A 22,646-nucleotide genomic window follows, 5' to 3' on the forward strand; every position below is an offset into this window, starting at 1 on the left:
AATTCCTTACACTATCAATGTTTATTATATTCTTAAAACAAAATCCTACTTGAACACACTCACATATACACACCTAAGAAAGAGAACAGCATCTCCAGAAACAAGATTCTTTTGGCTAACAAAAATACTCCAGTCAGTAGTGAGCAGATGCCACCTTGGCTGACCTTCCTTTGATACTTGATCATATAGACTTTTTGTGTTAAAATGTAGGATTGAGTTCATATATTTTGTTTTTGGATGGGTATTGTGGCATTAGTGAAATGGGGTTTTGAACTTGTCAACTGCTTGACTAATGTCCTTTAAGAAGTCTGGATCGGTATTGGGTGCTACTTGTGAGTGTGCTCAAACTGAAGACTGTTTTCCTTGTTTGGAGTGACACCTCACATGTTCTAGTTTTGAATTTCTAGTAACATGAAATTGTTTAGGAGTTTTGAATTCATTGTCTTCCTTGGGGTCATAAATTTCTTTTTGTTCCCATTACAGGATTATAAGCAGCAAAGACCTTCTCAAGATCCATAGTTTTGAAAGTTAAAAAATTATCCTCTCAATAACTTGAACTGATGGTGCAGAATGCATTATTTTTAACCGTAATGATACTAGATTATCCAATTTTTACATTGAAAAATCATCTCAGACTAAAAAATATTATACGTAATTAACACACATATGCTTGTTGGTAATTAACACTAGAAAATCATCACAGACTAGAAAATATTATATGTAGTGATACTAGTTTTTAATTTTTACTTACTATATTTTCTGTCCGTTTATCGTAATTAACACACATAATCACTTAATTAAATAAATTATACGTAATTTGAACAAATATGGATTTGTGTCTGTGTTAAATAAATTATACGTAAATTAACACACATACGTTAATTTTAATATAATAGGTTTGAGTTTTAAAAATTAAATATGTTATATTTTATAATCTAATTTAAGTTATGTTTTAGGCTATTACAATTTCAGTCAGTGTTTTATATTCTTAAATATATAAGAGTGAGAGTTTTAAATAATTATGTATTAATGATGAATTTTAATTTGATAAATAATATTTTATCAGACATATGATATTATATTTAAAATGATATTATATATAATAAAATGTTTTTTGATTTAAGTTTTTATGTTATATATTTTTAAACCAAGAAATTTGTATCAAGTCACTATTATTTCAACTTAGGTAGTAAACTTGATAGTAATCCGCGTATAGCGTATGATATTTCTATTTTAAAATTTTGATTAATAAGAAAAATTTCGCTGCAGGTATCACAAAGGATAGACAGATATCACAAAGGACAAGCACCTAATTTGATTAATTTCGCTGCACACTTTACGATATGTCGATAACTCAACTTAAATCTTCCCATGTGCGTTTACAAGAGTTAATTTTAAGAAAACTCTATTTTCCATCAAAATAAACTTACATTGAAATTTAAAAACGATAACTTACATTGAAAATTTAAAAACTTTTGGAACTGTAAATAAAAAATCGAAATTTTAAAACAACTAAATTAGAAAAATGCCAACATATAAAGATTAAGATTAGAAAAATAAATTTGGAGAAACCAAAAATTTAAAAACGATAACTTACATGCACCACAAAAACATTTTGTGCCATCAACTATTGGACTTTGGAGCAACTATATGGAACATGGACTTAATGTTCAGGGTGAATAGTGGTTGTTATATTCATGGATACGTGGCCCAATTCTAATTATAACTTTAACTTTACATTACAAAATAGTTTTAAAATGTGTTTAACTTTACGGTTCTAAAAATACAGTGGTTCTAAATAAAATTTAAAGTTATTTAATTTTATTGAGCTGATAAAGATAAATGCTTTTGTGTAAAACAAGAAAATTACTCCATTAAAATAGTTATAGTAATTAATATTTAAAAAAGAAACATGTTTCTTTACTAATTACTGCCATTAACTCAAAATTAGAATTAAAGAAATAAACTCAGTGCAGAAAGAAAGAAGCTTTGTTGAATTTATCACACGAGCAATAAGATAAAAAAAGACGTGCAGATGAGGCAAACAAGATTGATGACAAAAGATAGGAAATTTACCCAAAACTTCAACAGTTTCTCCAGGACTGGCAGGAGAAGCAGCTTCTCCAGGGTTAATTGAGCCTGCTACTTTAATTATTAAATATTATGCAAACAAGCCTATCAATATGATGTGCATGAATCAAATATAGGAATTCATTTTGATAGTAAAAATCAACCGTATTGTTTGGATTAATTTTATAGTGAAAAAATAATCATTAATTTTTATGATAAAAGTAAAATAATAAATAATTATTTCTATTTTTCCACAGTGAGCAGTTAATTATATAGCAATTACTTAATAAAAATCAAAGGTAAAAATGTCCAATAAAAATGTGTCAAAATGAGATATCTCTATTGTATTCTAATAATTTTAGACAACATATTATTATCTTAAATTCTTAACTATGTTAGTCCTAAGAATTCAAAATTGAAAATATAAATAAAGTATAAAAAAATATTAATGAAATTAACTTTATAATCTTGAATATATTAATTAATTCATTAATTATTATAGAGACAATAGATCTCACTTGTTAGCTATCGATAACTTCAAGTGAGTGGATTGGGAATGTATCTCATGGCCCATTCCTAGCAAAGTCTCCTGCTACCCACCTACTTGACCCATGGAATGCAAATATTTTTTTTCATCAAGAGGGACCAAATAAGTAAACAAATAAGCACGGCTATTAAAAAAAGAAAAAGGTTACATCAACACACCTTATGAGCAGAGCGGAGCATATAGTCCCAAGAGCAAGCTGATAGGAGTCACAGTGCACAAGGATACTCCAAGCTGATAACCGTGCTATTTGGTCCTTTGCATAAATGATTGCAACCAAGTAAATCAGGGATTAAATCTATTTCAACTGATAAGTGTTTTGAATCTTCTCTCACACACATGCAAATGAACAAGAACAAGATCATTAAACACCTTATATTCCATTCAATTTCTTCATGAAGTGGCACTTCCTCAGTTGATGGTGCTTCAACTTCCATTTTTGCTTTGGCTGCAGCATCTCTTGCTGGTTTTGCAAGCATGTACTCTTCCTGCATAACATGTATAATTTCATAGTTGGAAGGAACAATGAATTAATTGATGACATCAAAATTGTGTAATTAGGACATGGTTGTAATTTGTAAACGACTTTCCTGCCATTATTTTAAAATTTTTCAAACATAAACAACTTACTTGTCTTTCCAAACAAGCTACATTTGAACATTGAGGGTTTGGCTTCATTTGCATAGTTGGGAAAAATTCTATATGCAAAGAAAAAGCATAACTACATAAAAAGTAAGCAAACATAAATCAAGTCAATTCACATTTCATAAGTCCAAAAGTGCATAATCTCAACGTGAAAATTCTACGGCTGATTGGCAAAGAAAGAAATTAGCTTGAAGTCCTTAATCAACATATTACTTGGTGACTCTGTAAGCTTGCAAACAAAAACAAATTTAGAGTGTAAAAAACCCAACCCAAGTGATTGTTATATGTATTTTACTAATTTGAAACAAAGCTCATCTTGACCCTTTTCAATATCTCTTTAGCCTTCTAATGCCCTGTTTCAATGCAAAACTAATAACACTACAACCTAGTATACATAATTGAAATTGTGCTTTTAAAACCTGGAAGCAAAAATACAACACAAACATAATCATAAATCATCACCTCCAGAATTTTATTCAACGACTTTGCCAATGCTAGTTTAAGGTAACCAGGATGTAACTCTCCACTTTCATAGGTTGCAGTCAGCTCTTCAAACCTTGTGAAAGTCATAGATTGAATGGAAGCAAAAACATGTATCAAGCAAACATTTGCGTAGAAGAAAAGGTAAACAAAAAAATTGTAAAACAGAATAAAGGTAAACAAAATGACTAAAGAGGTTGCTACTTTAAAGGCATCTGAAATTCAAAGAGGGAAAATAGCAAAACTTACTTATTACCTCTCCCCTCTGCCGGACCAGGTCCTGGAGAACGTCCTGGAAAGCGTGCTCCACTTCCTTACCTCCCGGCATGACTGCAATGCCGCCTCACTGGTCTGCATGTCCTGCTACCGCGCCGAGGCCCTCACCCGCACAAAGCTCTTCATCGGAAACTGCTACGCCGTATCCCCCCGTAGCACCACCAGCCGATTCCCCCGCGTCCGGTCCATGACCATCAAGGGCGAGCCATGCTTCGTTGACTTCGACCTCATGCCCCTGAAATGGGGGCCTACTTCACCCCCTGGGTCACCGCACTCTCCCAATATTACCACTCCTCCCTCAACAAACTCCACCTCAAACGAATGTCCCTCACTGACCACGATCTCACCCTCCTCTCCCACTCCCTCCCTTCTTTCCAAGACCTCCTTCCTCACGTGCTGTGAAGGCTTTGTACACGTAGAGTGAGAATGTTTTGTTTTCCTGGTGTCATCGCGGGTGAAGAGATCGGAGAGGGTGCTGCGGGGGCGGACGACGCAGGAGCGGCGGCGGGGGAGGGAGCAAGGTCGGAGGTGGCGGGGCGGGAGCAGGACTTGGAGCGAGTGAGCGAATCAGTATGAGAGCGTGAGAGTGAGAGGGTCAGCTGAGGAAGGTTCAAGAACTAGTTAGGGTTCAATGCGAAAGGAGAATGTGGGAGGACGCTGCTGTGCGTTTGCTTTTTTTTTTTCGAATTACGACAGGTTTTTACTAAAACCCGCCGTAAATTTAATTATATATAACATTCTAAGGCGGTTTTCAATAACCGTCTTAGAATGTATGTCGTAAAATGCTCTAATCCTTACAATAATTACAAAAATGCCACCGTGCCACTTTCTAAAGCGGTTCTCATACAACCGTTGTAGAATGGATGTTGTAAAAAGCTATTTTTGTAGTAGTGGGTGAGGAAGAGACCATTCTGTGTAGGGACCAACTCAAGCCCAAGAAAATGACTAGGTTCTCCAAGGTCTATGAGAGAGAACTTAGCTGCAAGAGAGGACTTGAATGAATTTAGGATCATTACCTGTGAGCAGAAGATCATCAACATAAACAAGAAAGTAGGCCAACACGAGGTCATGCTTGTAAACAAATAGAGATGCATCAAACTTGGAGTTTGTGAATCCAATGCTAATCATGCATTGTTTCAAAGCTTGAAACCTGTCTCGAGGAGCCTGTTTAAGGCCATAGAGTGCTTTTTGAAACTTGCAAACATGATCAAGGAGTTGAGGATGAATAAATCCTGGTGGTTGAGACATGTATATGTCCTCCTCAATATTTCCATGAAGAAAGGCATTATTGACATCCATTTGAATAAGAGGCCAACATTTGGAGAGAGACACTCATAGAACCAACTTGATCACATGTGGCTTGATGACTGAATGAATGTATCAATATAGTTAATCCCTGGACGTTGATGAAACCATTTGGCCACTAAGCGTACCTTGTAACGAGCAATGGAGCCATTTGTGTTGCGTTTGATGTGGTAAACCCATTTACTACCAATGATATTGAAGTGATTTTGTTTTGGAACTAGAGTCCATGTTCCATTAGCCAAGAATGTTGTGAATTTGTCTGACATGACAACTTTCCATTCAGGAATTTTGAGAGCCTTAGTGAGGCATGAGGGCTTAACTGGTTCTAGTATTGGAAATTTTGAAGCTACATGGATTTGTTTCGGTTTAAAAATTATATTTCAGGATCGGGTTACCATTGGATGGGTGGGATGTGGTTGTGATTCTTCAGCAAGAAAATTATTAGAGGAAGAGATGTGCAAGTTGCAATCTGGTGACTCAATATTAGTAGGATTTAAGGGCATTTGAGTTTCAAAAATTGAAGTTGTATTTTGGGGTTGAAGATATGTTGTGGGGGGTGTGAATGGGAATTAATGGAATTGTTATGGCCATGTAATGATGACGCTGGAGATTGTCGTGGGAATTTGGGACATTAACTTCAATTGTGGGATTTAAATGTTGATTTGCATTGGATGGTGAAGGTTGGTCGATGGAACATTGGAATAAAGGAATAGGATTGGTGGATTGTTGCGAGATTTGATTCGCATCAATTGTTTGAGAAAATTTATCTGTATCAATTATGTGCGGAAATTGAGGATTGGTTGGCATAGTGTGAACGATGGTTATTGGCTACGGAAGATTAGGAAAACTAGATGAGGAGATTGATGGATGGGAATTAAGATTGGGGGAAGAGTGACATGGTTGTTGTTGTGGAGTAAGGAAATGTGTTTTCTACGAAATAAACATGACGTAAGGTGTAGGTCTTTTGTGAGAGTGGATGAAAATAGAGGTAAGCACTTTGCTATATCCAATAAAGATACAGGGTTGGGATTTGGATTGAAGCTTGTTGGTGGTTATGGTGCTAGCCATGGGAAACAAAGACAACCAAAGACACGTAATTTGGAGTACTTTGGTGGGTTCTTAAAATAAAATTTCAAATGGGGATTTCATTTTAAGTACTAGTGTGGGCATATAATTTATAAGGTAAGCAGTAGTTTGTAAGGCATATGACCAAAATGGTAATGGTAGTGAAGCATGGTGTGGGAGGGTACTGGCAGTTTCAACTAGGTGACGGTGTTTGCATTCAGATGAGCCATTATGTTGAGGGGTGTATGGTGGAGTGGTTAAGTGAGATGTTCCATGTTTTTGAAGGAAGGGTCTAAGTTTAATAAACTTGCTTCCATTGTCACTATATAGAGTCTTAATTTGGCTTTTAAATTGGTTTTCGACTAATGATTTTAAGGTAGGCAAGATTATGGAAACATGGAATTTTAACTTAGTTGAATATAGCCATACATATTTTGAGAAATGATCGATAAAATAACATAATAAAAATGTCCATTTATTGATTCAATTGAGGTAGGACCCCACACATTAGAAAAGATCATTTCAAGCGGTTTATTGCTAGATAACGTTGACTTGAAAATGGAAGCTGGTGACTTTTATTGGATAGACAATTTAAACATGTGAGAGATGTTGGGACAGATTTGGAAGGAAGGATTTGCTTTAGGGCTTGAAGGTAAGGGTGACCAAGACACTGATGCCACAATTTTATTGAGAGACGACTATGGACATGGTGAATTGTTAGAGGAGACAAAGAAGATTGCAACTTGTACACCTGATCTTCAGTCTTTCCTTGTAGAAGAACCACTCCCATTGTCAGGCTCTTTACCTCAAAATGCCAAGGGAAAATTCAACAGACTCAGAGTTAGTTTGACATAATTGAGAAACATAAATGAGATTTTGAGTGACAAATGGAACATGTAGTATATTGGAAAGACGAAGAGGGATGATGTTGAATTCAATTGAGCCATGATGTTGAATGGAAAGACCATTACCATTGGCAATGTGAAGCTGATCCTGACCAGTGTAGTAATTGGAAATAGAGAGATGACTGATGTCATTGGTCACATGGTGAGAGACTCCAAAGTCAAGAAGCCAAGAGATATCTGATGGATCCTCATGATGAGCAAGGTTGGCTTGATGACGAGGATGATCAATAGGAAAGTCATGTAGGCAATAACATGTTTTGGCCGTGTGTCCCTTACGATCACAATACTGCCAATTTGATGAGGAGGAATTTGGTTGTTTGGAGCCTTGACTATTGTCTCCGAAGGAGGAGGAATTTGTGCAATTTGATGAGGCATGATGAGAAGGTTGATATCGTTTGCCATAGAGATCATGGGCCTGTAGGATATGAGTAATTTGTGTATTCCAAGTGTGGTAATTGTTTGCACTGAGTTTAATCAGAAGGTTAGAGGCAGTGGTAAGTTCCACAAGAGAGGTTGTATGGGCGGAAGCCATAGGAAAAGGCTGTGAAGCTATAGGCTAAATTGATATCATATAGAGAATAAAGATAATTGGTGTAGTCAATATTATTGATTGAGGTGCAAGGATATATCACATGGCACAAGGATAATCTCAAATTTCAATATCTAAGTTCTTATTTCATTCATAACTTTGTGAAATACATATAGGAGTACAAAGGCAAACCAAAAGTCCCTACTCGTAATGTGACTCCTATAATGGCATAAATTAACTCAAGTTAATGGCTTATTAATTTGCATGCTAACCAACAACTACTTTTGTTATGTCTTACTAAATATTACAACTTTATAAAACTAAAGCTAAATCATATATCTTGTTGGGCCTTTTCTTGCAAATTAGTCCATCTTCTTTATTCCTCAAGTTGAATTAAGTAGTTGACCAATTTGACCTCCAATCCTTCAAAATAGTGGGTTTGCTTCAATCAAGTTGTCTCCATTTGGTTTAAGGCTTCTCTTGCTTTCTTAACCTTTATCACTTTGATCTTAGCTTTCATTCATGCCCACAATTCATGAATAATCTTATCAATAACCTTCTCAATGTCCAACACTTCCTCATTAAAAACAATATTGTTTATGTGCCTCCATATCATAGTTTAAAAACCCGGTCCAACTCGGCTAGTCGGACCAGGACCCGGTGGCATAAGTAAACCTAGCGAATCGGACCGATTTTTAAAACCTGTTACAAAAGAAACACTTCAAAACACTCCAAAAATAACCCGAGACTTGTGTAATTGTGTTATTGAATTATTATTTGTGGACTTGTGTTATCAACTTTAATACTTCAATTGTTATTTTGAATTTTAGAGTATGAATGAACTTTTCTTAATCAAATAATGTTAGTTATATACTAATATATAATGGATACATATATAATTTTAAATTTTTTTAATATATACCGGGTCAAACTAGGTCAATTACTGGCCTAGTGGTTGGACCACTGACCCATTGACCCACTACTTCAACTGAGTCAATGACCAGACCGATTTTCGTAACTTTGCTCCATATAATCCAAACAGTTGTTGCCTAAACCGTTTGTCATGCCCGTTTTGTTGACTTACTTCCCAAGCCCATCCCATGTTTCATAAAGTGAATATTGAAAATTTTGGTAAGACTGTCTACACTAAAAGCCATTGATACAAACATATCCAAATAGTATAGGAGAAATTACAACAAAACATAAAGTGAATAGATTGGATTTTGTTTGAATCTTATTCATTAATAATTTCCAACAGAAACCTAGTACATTCGATGGTGCTTTTATTCGCCAAATCCATTTCCAAATATCCAATTTTGCATGATGTTGAATCCCCTCTTGGGAATGAGTTAAGCAACAATAAACCTTTTTGACGGTGTATCCTGTAGAATCACCCTCCACCCAAACCCAACCATCCTCCTAGAGAAAGCAGCGCACCTTCACTACAAAGACCAAATCCAACTCTCATACCTCCACTTCCTTATACTTCTAATGCTAGCTTCCTTTTGGTCAGAGTTAACATTGGAACTTTGTTTTTAATTGAACTTCCTCGCCCAATAATAGTCCCAAAATTTAAGATTATCACCCCTACCAACCTTCCTCCTTAAATTGTTTTTAAACCAACCATCTATACCTCCCATTTGACAAACTCTCTTCAAATCCTTCCACCAAATAGACCCATTGGTACACACCTCTAAGCATATGTCTCTCCAAATTACCATATTTCACCCTCAACACTAACACAAAAACAATTTTTCTACCAACATTCTTCACCCCCATTTTCCCAAAAAAAGTCTTACTAAATGTTCAATATACTTTATTCTCAACTCACCCTTCTTTTGGAAGGCATACTCTTTCCCACCTTACCCACACCATTTTCCTTACTTCCTCATCCTAAAGAAAATTTTAAGAGAAAAAACCTTGACAATTTTTAAAAAGGACAAGAAATACAAAAAAAAAAAAGATTAGAAAGCCAACCTAATGAAACAAATATGACCACCAAAAGAAAGATATTTATTTTTCCACAAAGAGACTTTAGCTACCACAAGAGCCTATGATTCTTCTCTTTAGGACTAGCCCCCACCGATAGGCCCAAGTAGGAGAAAATAATAGACATAGAACTACAATTTAGCACATTGGCCAATCTTCCAATAGTGAGGTCATCTAAGGTCACTCCTAGAATCTTACTATTTTAGAAATTTACCTCCATGCCAACTGCCAATTCAAAACATCTTAAGACACTCTTTAAGGTTAAGATGTTCTCAATGGAAGGAATTCCAAAAAAGAGTGTCATCTATAAATTATAGCAAAGAAATCTCCAAGTTTTTCCTTCCCACTTTGACCCCTTCAAACTTGTTACTTTCCACCACCTTCCTCATAAGTCTCCAAGCCCCTCGAGATGAAGACTAGCGTGGGTCTTATGTTCAAGGATTCCATTAAATTGTTGGGAGTTGATAGCTTCTACAGGTTGTTGGAAGCTTTGGACAATTTTTTGATTTGGCCAAGGAGATAAAGGATAGGGACAAGGTGGATGTTGCCTATATATTGGTGTAGCTCTCTTAGAAACAATCGATAAATTTTCACAAAAGGATTAAGAGCAATGGGTGAATCGTTAGGGTTAGGGTGATGAAGGAAACCATATCTCAAGTCAAGCAATGTTGTTGTGGGCTATAGAGGAAAGACAAATTTGCACTGGGGGATGATTCAAAAGGCAATATCATTAGAATGGACTGTATTTCCTCTAATTCATAATGCTCTGATGATATACGTATGTATTTCGAAGATGGTCGGAGGTCCGGGGAAGAGCACGATGAGGTGGTAGAGAAATGACAAAACAAGGGGGGAGAAGGCTTCGATCCTTGATCCAGTGCGTGGGTATTAACCAAAAGATGGATACCACCCTTGGGTCAGTGCAGATGTTAAACAACAATAGAGATGGAAAAATACGTTAAGGGGTCTCCAAATTCAAATTCGAACTAATCTTGAAGGTAAACATGGAAAAGATATAAGGGATGATGGAGCGAAAAAACATTATGGTGTGAATCTCGAAAACAACTTAAAGCCATTGGAGACCAACGAGACGAAGGGTAGAAGCATAAATTTTGAAATTATGGTGAGTCTATCTCTAAAATACACATTATTCAATAGGAGTTTTAATTCTAATTACTCATTCTTTTTCTTGATGTCAAATTTTATTGAATGAAAATTTAGAAAAATAATTTATTTCTTAATTGAGATGGGTGCAATTAAATGTTATTAAATAATTTTTTTAATTAGCATGAAAAGAGATTTTTCTTCTTCTTATAATTAAATTTGGAGTCCAAATCTTCAATCATTTGCAAAAGTTATATGTAATTAATCTCTTAGAAGATTGACGTGACATATGTACGATTTGAGAGTGATAATGAAGGAGATATATAATTTGGGTGGTGAGTGGTCAAATTGGCAGCTCATAGGTCATTGATTCATGTTTTTAGTTTTATTTTTTAAAAATATTTTTTTAATTGGTGCAAAAAAGGTTAATTCAAAATTGAATATTCTTATCCAATGAGTGTAACTCAATTGATAATACACACTAAGTTTATGGGAAAAGACCTAAGTTCAATTCATGTAAAATACACTCGAGGAAGGATGGTGAGCTTTATGTACAACTAATCCTCAAATTAAGATTAGTCTCATAGTTGACCCAAAAGATCAAAACTTATAGGAACATCTCGAGATTTCACCAGAAAACCAAAAGCACTAACGGTGGTTGGTAGGAAAAAATATTCTTGGACAACATTTTAAAATTGTTCCATTATTAGGTTCTTCTAATAATTGTTCTCTATATATAACGTGAGAAAGAATATTACCTTGTACATTATATAAAAGTTGTTGTTTTTAACTTTTATATTATGGTTTATTTTCAATTAATGTTGCAATGAAGTAAAAATGTTAGCAATGAGGTTGTCACTACTATAAAAACAACTTTTTACGACACTAAAACAATGATAGTTGTATCATAACCGTCTATAAAAAATTATATATGATATTTTGTTAAATAAGTGAACATGTTGTCTTAAATTTAAGACAATTTTAATGAAGACCGTCTTAGTTGGAACAATATTAAAGACGGTTTTTACTAAAACCATCATTGTTGTGCATGTATGAAAATTTAAAAAATTGACTGAAGCACTCCCCAGTTCTCACATTTATGAAATTCGAGCTCGATCTCATGCCAAAATCCCTAAATCCTTAAACTTCTCTTGCTGTCATGGTACTCTGACTCCGGCTACTCCTCCCCGCGCTCGCGTGAGATCGACTTCGAGAACCCGTTGTCGAGGGATGAGCAAGAGAACAAAAACACGACAATCAACTCTCCTATGTTGGTGATGACACCAAGATCCTCGCTGTCGACCACTCCGTTAAGTTCCCTGCCTTCCTCTTCAAGGTCGTCACCCTCTACGACTCCCTGCCACAGGACCTCACCTTAAAGTACCAGCCCTCCGACAAAGACCTCAACGCCCTCATCTATGTCACCAACGACAATGACCTTAAACACATGATGCACGAATATGTTAGACTTTATCACCCTAACCTAAAACCTGTTAGAATGAGACTCTTTCTTTTCACTCTCTAATTCAAACCCTAATTGCTTTTGTTGTTGAAAATAACATTGATGTGTTGTTTACTTGAATTCAGAAATTGGAGGTTGCTTCCACGTAGAAGACCAGGGCTTTTGTTGCAGCTTTGAATGCAGAGGTTCGTCGCACCAAAGGTAGACTCATGGATGAGCTTCCTAAACTACAAAAACGGATGCACAAGAAGGTGAACATTTGAGTTCTCTATTTCTTCACTTTTATCATATTAAGAACAAGCCTTTAACTAATACATGCTAAAACAAAATAATTTAAAACCATGTTCCTTTACATTACTAAACCAAACAAATCACTAAAAGATTGTGTTTCCCTAAAAAGGGTGCATATAAAAACCAATGCTATTTAAATATATTTTTCAAAAAAAGGAAGACTTTTTAATCTGCTTCAATTTGCTTGTGTCTTTTTGTTCTATGTTATCTTTGACTAGCAATCATAGAATCAAGGTTTTGATTGCATTTCAAAATCTAAAACTATCATTAGTAGGTTAATGGTCTCACAAAAGAGGACATGGTTGTTCAATAGGTTCTTGTTCTGACATTGCCAGAGAGAATCCAAGTAATACCAAATGGTATTTATGGTGCTATTGTTCAAACTGCAGGATGGACCGCTACCTCATCTCAATCGCATATCAAGTTTGATTCATCAGGTCATTGGCATTGCTTATATTAAATACATTTGAATTAAGTTTCAATACTGACTCTCTTTCATTCCAAACCTCAGAGGGACATCTTGGCAGTGATTATTTCTAGCAAAGTGAAGAATCCAGTCATTTTTTATAAGAGTATGAGATGCGCAGGATGAAACAGGTAAGCAAGATTTCTTTAGTATTTCAATTGCCTTGTTGTCTAAGTTAATTGCTAAATTATGTTTATAATCATTTTATGGTATTTTGCCACTGGCTGATCTACATATAGTCTTAAGATGATTAGGAATTTTGTTGAAAGATGTTGGATTTTAAACGAATAATCATTTTCTCATATCTCCTTATCAACACTCACTTTGGTTTGTCACTTCCTGATCCTTGCTCTAGCGGTGTTGTTCTTATGCTCCAATGCATCCACTTTCATCAACAAGTAAATTCTTAATCTTGTAATTTGTTTTGGTTCTTAGATATTCAGTTTATTCTGTTTGTTGATTAAATTGCTTGTTTTGATTTTGATTTTGATTAGGAGTCCACCAAAGATCCCATCATTAGGATTGATTTTTTCTCTTTATGACTGATTTTCGTCTCTTTAATGGTTGTGTATATGCTAGGAGGCTAATATTTTCCATCATTATTTTTTGTCTATATTCAAGATATTTTTCGTTTGTTCACATATATTGTTGTCTAGCTAGTTTCCTCAACCGGATCAGCATCTGCTCAAGTATATATATATATATAATTTCTTAATACGTATATAGTTCTTAAAAGGTCACGAAAATTATTAACCATATTATTATTGTTATTCTGGCCTTTTTGCATCCAAGTTCCTTAATTTGTTGATCGTTTTTTAGAGTTTTATGTTTTGATGGATCTCAATCGGCTCTTTTAATATAGAGAACAACCTCAGACATGCTAAGTTGTGGATTGTTCCTTAAAAAGGGAGTTCAAATAGTATTTGAAGGCATCTGGTTTCATCAACAGAGATAGAAAATGCGTGAGTTTGAGTATTATATTTTTTTAATTAAAGGTTGTTGCTTCACCGTCTTAATTTGATAGACAAGCTCATTCCTACTATTGAAGGAGAAGATGGTATTTGTTATACCCATCCTAATGTGAGCTATACACTGTGAAAATATGTTGGAAAAAAAAAATTCAAATCACCTCCCTTAATTTCTTGGTTTAACTAGAGATATGTGAGACATCATAAGGGTTTTATTTTTCAGTTCACCTCAGTCTACCTAACTTTGATTTTGGGTTGGGTGGTTATTCATATATGCATCTAACAGGACTAACAAGAGATGGGTTGAGCAAGAACTTCTTCCATAGACCTTCAAAGGCTTACACAACTGGGATAAGAAAGAGGAGAAAGATTCAAAATGAATACGACTTGCAAGGTGCAGAAACCCGGTGGCACAAGACTGGTAAGACTAGGCTAGTGATGGTGAATGGAAAACAAAAGGGTTGCAAGCTGTCAGCTAATTGCAAATTACAAGTTGCAATTTGTCAGCTTTGCACCTGATGATCTAAGCATCAACTATGGATCCAAACAAGACGTCAGCTAATTGAAAATTACAAGTTGCAAGTTTGTCAACTTTCAGATTTATTGAGTTATATACAAGAAACATGAGATCTCTTTGCTTCTGAAATGATTAAGAGCTTGGAAATGTTTGCTAAGGTGTGTTAAATGGATCTCAATTGCTTTTAACTAATTATTATTTTTATTTATTATACAACACATCCTGCCATAATAATGGGATGCCATAATAATGGGATGTGTAGGAAGCTAGGCCACAAAGATTGTTATAACAATGGATCAATTGTATGCGCATTTTGGAGGTTGGGAACATAAAAATGCTGAATATAGGAAAATAACTAGTCATATTTGTTTACTGGTACTATTTTTAAGAGCATAAATGTTGGATCAATTGATCTTTTAGTTTTGTCTCTTATTTATCAAGTCAAATCCCTTATCATGTTTATTTTTTACTGCTATCTTTTTATTGAGTGCAACAACTAAATTATGTGTCATTATAGTTAATTATATATAATCTCCATTATAATACTTAAAGTTGCTGCAAGAATATTTTTATAGTTATAGTTAATAATAAAAGGTTGGGATGTTGCTGCGGGGTAGTAGACAACAGAGAAGCCAAACTCACCAATAGTAATAGTTAAAGTTTATTAGTACTCCAATCTACATCATATTATTATTATTTCAGTACTTGTGACCTTTTTTAGTTAATATACACTTTGCATGTTTTGATAATTGGCCACCACTTTTTCAAGTTAATCAAGATATTTTTTTATTCAAATTTCCTAAACAAGCCTTTGTCTTTTGATTTACAATTTACTTTTATGGAGATAAGTGTCCTCAATGGATCATGACCCGTCTTTATATAATGCCCAAGCTTTGGTGTCCCAGTACAATTTATATTATGTTTGGGCTAATAACCATAAGTTATCTTGCCTTATTTATGCTTTGGATTTTAATCATGTTTGATCTATTAGTTTCAATATAGGATAAAGATGTCTGAGTGCTTTTGACAATTATTATTATTATTTCAGCATTTATGAAACTTATGATGTGAAATGAATGACCATAAGAATAGTAATATTATTTGTTGAGATACATTTTACATACTATTTGCAGATGCATTTTTGTAATGTATTGTAAATAATTATGTTATACATTTTTAAAATTTTAGTGTCATGCATTAATTAATTATTCTTATTATTATTTTAATGTTGATTTTTATGGAAAAAAATAAGATTTTTATGAAATTCATTATTTTAAAAGTTTTGAAAATTTTAATTTTTTTTAAAAAAAGACATTCTAAGACGGTTTTATAAAAAATCGTTTTAGAATGTCTATATTTTAAGAAGGTTTTCCTAAAAATTGTCTTAAAATGATCAATTTATTTATAAATTGTTTTTGTTAAAAAAAATATTCTAAGATGATTTTTTGAAAAATCATCTTAGAATCTTTAATTTATTTTAATTTTTTATAAAAAAAATCATTTTAAGACGATTCTATCAAAAACCGTCTTAGAATTATCAATTTTTTCATTTTTATTTTTTTAAAAATACATCCTAAGACTATCTTAGAATGTCATCATTTTAAGATGGTTATTTTATCTGAAAATCGTCTTAGAATTGTCATTTTTCTAAGAAGAGTTTTTAGAAACCATCATCATAGATGTGAACATTCTACGACATTGCTTATGACGACAATTGACAACCGACGTAAAACACACTTTTTTTAGTAGTGTGTACTAGTATCTCTTATAATATTTTATAAAAAAAATTAGCAATTCTACTCACAAGCATCTGTATAATAGTTGTAAAGTACATTGAAATGATTAAAAAAAATAGCAAATGAACTTTAGAAGTTGGTTTATAACACAAATAAACCTCGACTTAAGGGATTTTCACCAGCCCAATGTAAAACTAATATTCAAAGCCAATTTATTGTGAACACGCATACTTCTAAACTATATTCAACATAAGCTATATAATGTTGAAGAGCTTGAATATATAATTTGCTTCATATCATAATTAAATAACTTCAAATAAGTGCATTACCATAGTACCTCCCAAATCCCAAAGGAATTAAACTTGGCATATCTTGGCATATTCAACTGTCAACTTTCCATCATGAGCTTTCCTGAAGAAATGCTTCACATAATCCGAATACAACACATTTTTATACAGGGCCTTCTCTCCACTAGCAAGCACTTGAGGCAAAGGGCCAATAACATCTGAGGGTCTAGGGTTCACAAAAATAGGCACTGAAACCCTAGTCTTGCTTCCATTGGCTGACACACGATGCTCAATACTCTTGTATCTCCCATTGCTCATTACTTGGAGTGCATCACCTATATTGATCACTATAGCACCGGAGACCGGTGGTACATGAATCCAGCCGTGGTGGTTCGGTGCTCGGACGTAGAGGCCACCAGTTTCATCTTGAAGGAGAACAGTTAGTGTTGAGACATCAGAGTGTCGCCCTATTGCTACCGTTAGATCATGATTTGGGCAAACAGGATAATAGTTGAGGTTGATCCTCTTTGAACCCATAAATAATGATTCATTTGTCTCATCAATTTCACTCACATTTAGCCTCTTCATTAACACATTTAAAAGTTGTTTGATCAAGATTTCAGATCTCTTCATGTATTCCAGCGCTTCATTCCTACAAATTAAGTGTCATCCAATCAAATTTGTTTACATGTTTCTCTCTTTAATTGCTATATAAACTTCCATTCAAAATAATAAACATGGCAATTCAATTGGGTAAACAATACAAAATGTTTGGTGCAATAGGAAATGAATTATGCTTTTGTAAAAAAAGGAGGAGTGTTAGTAAATTAATTTTTGTCAGTATTAACTTATTTGTAAATAAAAATATTTTTATTCTAAGTTTTGAACTTATGAAGTATATATCCTCTTACTATTTAAACATCTTTATCTTTTGTCACCAGTTGACTTTTTAATGGATTAACTTACTCTATAGAATATAAAAAGAAAGGAGTGATACTTCAATCCTTAACCATTATATATATATATATATATATATATATATATATATATATATATATATATATATATATATATATATATATATATATATAAAATGATAAGTTTCTTAACTCTTTCGTAAAAGGAGTTTTGTTCTCACGAACAACCTTCATTTTACAGACAAGCAAACTAATTTCATTAAAGGGGAACACAAGGGGTGAACAAAACAAAAAGTTAATACAATAAGTACTACTACTCGTTAGATATATAAGTCAATATCACGAGCAACACTAAAGTTGAAATTACAAATTAAGACCAGAATATTTTTAAGAGAATATTGAACATATAATATTTTAGCCAGTACATTACATATGATAAATGTTTGTTATTACAAAATTAAAATTTATAATAAAAAACTATGTAATATATACAAATTAATATATAACTAAAATTCATAACAAATAAATATCTTTGGGATGTGGATATATAAAAATTATATTTTATATAAATTGCGATATAATATTTTTTAAATATTGAGAATTTCTTTAAAAAATATTAAAATTTAATTTAGAGATAGAAACGAAAGAAAGTATGTCGAAAGAGATGAACAGTTAAGAATACCAAGTATAAAAAAGAGAGCAGTTTGAAATATTAGAAAGAAAGAAAAATTAGTTGCAAGAATAATTTGTGAAATGTACATCCAAAATAAAGAAGGAAGAAAATCATAAGAATGTCTAATTAAAAGACAAGGGAGAGTGAGGCTAATTTTTGTATTTTGATTTATAATATGAGTAGAGTAAATAATTTTTGTTTATATTTTTAAAAAAAAAATTGTACTTTGATATTGTTATTTAATTGAAACAAGGTTGAGATTTAATTTTACCTGCATGCAGGGGGCCATGTTGCTGCAGCCTCATCCTCAGAAACATAAAAGAGGCTTAGATAATCCTTCCACTCTAGGGCCTTCTCTGCTTCAGGGCTAAAGCTAGACCCATACCTCACATGCTTTGTTGAAGAATTCTCTTTTGTGTACTTAACTTTTTCCTTAGGTGGCAGCCCATAAAACCTATAAGTTGCATCCTTGACACTGTCCAATACTTCAAGGGGCACCCCATGGTTGATGATTTGGAAGAAGCCCCACTTCTCAGCTGCATCACAAATTGCATCTTGTACTTTTGGGTCATCCCAATTGGACATGTCAATGATGGGAATGGACTCTTGAGGTACAACATTGATCACCCTCTCTTCCAAAGGTTGGACATATTGACTTGGGAGGCTCTTTAGGCCCATTTCAGAGAGGCCCTTTACTCCATTCCCTTGAAGCATCACAAATTCAGTGAGATCTGAGGGGATTAAGGTTGGTGCCATGTTAATTGCTTGATTGAGTGGATATAGCTTAGAGGTTTAGGTGTTGCTAATTGAGATTTTTTTGCTTAACTTGGTTCTTGGGAAATTCATGCCGGGCACAACTATTTATATGCAATATATAGTTGGAAATAAATATAAAAAAATGTTTCCATTGCATACGTGGATAACTTGCCTTAATGTTTTAATTGCCTTACCAACTCAAATGACAAGATACATGTAATTTTGCTAATATACCTAGAAAGCCCGCATGATGCATGTAATGTCGTGGAGATATATATATAAAACGCAATACTAGGTTAATATGTAATTAATTAACAATAGACCACCGTGGGGCATGCAACATATGTATACGTAAGGGGGGAAAATATTTAAGCACAAAGTCATTCATCCCATTTAATTGTAATAATAAGAAATGTTGTTAACACACGCTTTCTAAATTCCAATACACTGCTAAAAAAACCTCTTTCTAATAAGCTTTATATTATTAGTTAAAATTTATTTTAAAAAAATGTCAATCTTATTCCAATTTAATTCATTTTATCTATAATTTTATAATTTTTGACAAATTTTGATCAACAGGAGAGAATGTTGAAAGGAATGGGTTATTAGCACTAGTCCACATTTAAAGTGTTTGGTTGAGGGAAAAAAGGAGTAAAGAGAGTAGAAGTGAGAGATTTACTGTGGTTTGGTTTAAGTAAAAGATGAGAAAAGTTATATATATATATATATAGTCTCACTAGAAAAAAATTTCACGCTAAAGTGAGTGGACTTGAGTAGAAATGCTCCTTGTTTCATGTACTGGTATACTATAAGCCATACAAATATTCTTTCCTCTCCATTAAATGTATCCACATAATGTGTTGCATAATCGGTCATGCTATCCATCTCCTTTTATTCTTCTTCTACTATTATAATAATAATATTATTATTATTATTATTATGTTTTTATTCAATATTATTTTTTTCTTACCTACCAAGCAACCAAGCAACATTAATTTAAATAGTTCTCCTCTATTTTATTTTATTTTTCTTCAACTAAACAATTAATTATATTTTCATTTTATTTTCACCCATTTTTCTTCTTTTTTCCCCTTATCTATTATTCAGTCATTTCTTCAATGGATATTGTGTTTCCATTAGAGGGAATGCTATCTCTTGGAAGAGCAAGAAGCAAATTGTTGTTGCCCGATCCAGTGCAGAGGCTGAATATAGATCTATGGCCATGGCTACATGTGAACTTATGTGGATCAAACAACTACTTCAAGAATTGAGATTCTGTGAAGTTGGGCAGATGAAGTTATATTGTGATAACCAAGCCGCTCTCCATATTGCTTCAAATCCAGTCTTTCATGAGAGAACCAAACACATAGAAATTGACTGTCATTTCATTCGGGAGAAGCTATTGTCCAAAGAAATTATCACTGAATTCATTAGCTCTAATGATCAGCCAGCAAATATTTTGACTAAGTCATTGCGAGGACCTAGGATTCAGTCTATTTGTTCCAAGCTTGGTGCATATGATCTATATGCTCCAGCTTGAGGGGAGTGTTGAATATCTTTTGGGGTTTCTAAATTAGATTTGTATGCATCATTACTAAATATTTTTTCCTTGTTTTAGAAGTCAGCAGACATATACTAGACTAGGCTGTCACATAGACTAGGCTAGGCTGTCTTTTTCCCCTTTCTCTCTCTTATGCTTTGTACTCTATAAATTGTAAGCTGAAACATGAATATCAAGGGTCATGTGAGTGAAATTTCCTCACACTTAAATTCAAGTGTATGTACTCAAACAATCTCAGAATCATGCAAAATCAGGAAATTAAAGACAATCATTCTCTCATAGTTATAAGATCACACATTTCATTGAACATTTATGAAGTGCTTAGCTTACTATATCATGATTTCCGTTCAGACTTTCTAACCTCTTCATTCTTGTTTTTCGATTCATACTTCATTACTTCACAATAACGCCTACTCATAAGAATCAGGACTTGGACAATTATCTCATCAGTACACAGTATCTCATGCATCAATTTATCCAGAACAAGTCACAACCCATTACTAATTTCCTATGTCTCTATCATGCAATTTTTTTATTCAATGACTAAAATTAAACTACTAGAATTAACTGTTGAAATTAAAATAAAGAAAAAGAGAAATAAAAGAAAAGAAAAATAAAGAAAAAAAATCTTGGCCAAAATGGGCCTCAATCCTATGTGGGCCCTGGATCCCAAGCTCTATGAGCATCACTGATGTCCGCAACATAATCATCATCAGCTTCGGCATTTGTGACATCATCATCAGTAACACCAGGGGTGTCACCCCCCCCCCCCCTCTAATAAAAGGAAGTTGGAATCTTGGCCAAGCAACCTGGGCTAGGAATGCCTCTAGTGTCATCACCGCTTCTGGAGGGAGAGATGGTAGAGGCTCTGTATCAGTAGGTATTAGTCGTGGTGGAGGCTATGCAGTATAGGGAGGAACTACTTCGGCTAAGAAGAAGACAGAGAAGTTTGGCCGGTAGGTAGAAGAGAGACATCTGGTAGAGGGGCCGTTGGTGGAATGTCTGGAGTGGCTCGGGTCCTAACCTGTTTTGACCCCAGGAAGACACTAAAAGAGTCTGCAGGACTCACAACTGGCTTGACTTCAACTTCTTCTAGAAACGCAGAACTCAGGTGCCCCCCCCCAACAAGGTTAGCTTTTTGCTAAATTTCCTCCTCCTTAAAACAAGTCTTGCTATCATTGGGATGCTCAATCACCTCAAACAAGCTGAAGGTAGTTTTCTGGTCCACCACACTCATCTCCAAGTTGACATTCCCTATGTCCACAACACAAGTTGCAGTCAGAATGAATGGCCGACCCAGAATCAAGGGGATCTCAGCATCTTCTTCAACATCCATGATTACAAAGTCCACCGGAAAAGTGAGTTGGTGGACTTTGACCAAGACGTCTTCAAATACCCCGAATAGTTATGCAATGGAACGGTTTGCTAGCTGGAGTGTCATCCTTGTAGGAACTATCTTTAGATTTATGATTCTTTGGCACATGGACAAGGGCATCAAGATGATGTTTGCTCCTAAGTCAATGAGAGTCTTCCCTATGGACACATCCCCAATGGAGCATGGGATAGTCATGTTTCCTGGATCTTTGAGCTTGTGTGGTAGCTTCCTCTGAATCATTGGACTGCAATTGCCCTCTACCACTATGCTCTCATTATTGATATAATTCCCTTTCTTTCTGAGGAAGTTCTTCAGGAATTTGGTATATGAAGGCATTTGCCTCTCTAAAAAGAATGGTGATCTCTAGCTTATTGAAGATGTCAAGAAAATGAGCAAAATATTGCTCCTCATTTTTCTTGGATGGCACCAAGGGATATGAAACTTTCTTCACTGGGACTGAGAGTATCTCCTTTCTAGCCTCCCGAGTTAACTGGCTCTTGGTCTTGGTCTTAGTGGTTGAGACCTCATCACCACTCTCCTTACTTTTATTTTTTTTTCTTTTTCTCCCTTTTCTCTCTTTTTCTTTTCTCCTTCCTCATCACTCACATCCTCCTCAATTCTCTTTTTCTTCTCAACATTTTCCCTCCTAGTGAAAATTACCTTGCACTCCTCCTTGGGATTCTTCTTAGTATTGGTCACAAAGGTTTTAGTGGGTCTTTCAGCCA

General features: G+C 34.2%; 2 protein-coding genes across 2 annotated transcripts; both read right to left on the minus strand.

Moving 5' to 3' along the window:
• Positions 1 to 16,370: 16,370 nt before the first annotated feature.
• On the minus strand, positions 16,371 to 19,075 carry LOC100527581 (feruloyl CoA ortho-hydroxylase F6H1-3). The gene is made up of 2 exons (XM_003530041.3): positions 18,501 to 19,075; positions 16,371 to 17,291 (listed from the first exon to the last, which is right to left on the minus strand). Exons 1-2 carry the CDS (start codon positions 18,983 to 18,985, stop codon positions 16,709 to 16,711), a joined length of 1,068 nt encoding a protein of 355 aa, XP_003530089.1. The 5' UTR covers positions 18,986 to 19,075; the 3' UTR covers positions 16,371 to 16,708.
• Positions 19,076 to 21,951: 2,876 nt separating this feature from the next.
• On the minus strand, positions 21,952 to 22,257 carry LOC102665799 (uncharacterized). Its single transcript, XM_006584143.1, has one exon. The coding sequence runs from the start codon at positions 22,255 to 22,257 to the stop codon at positions 21,952 to 21,954; it is 306 nt and encodes a 101-aa protein (XP_006584206.1).
• Between the last annotated feature and the right edge of the window lie 389 nt (positions 22,258 to 22,646).

This window comes from Glycine max, chromosome 7, assembly GCF_000004515.6.
Source record: "Glycine max cultivar Williams 82 chromosome 7, Glycine_max_v4.0, whole genome shotgun sequence".
Classification (NCBI taxonomy): Eukaryota; Viridiplantae; Streptophyta; class Magnoliopsida; order Fabales; family Fabaceae; genus Glycine; species Glycine max.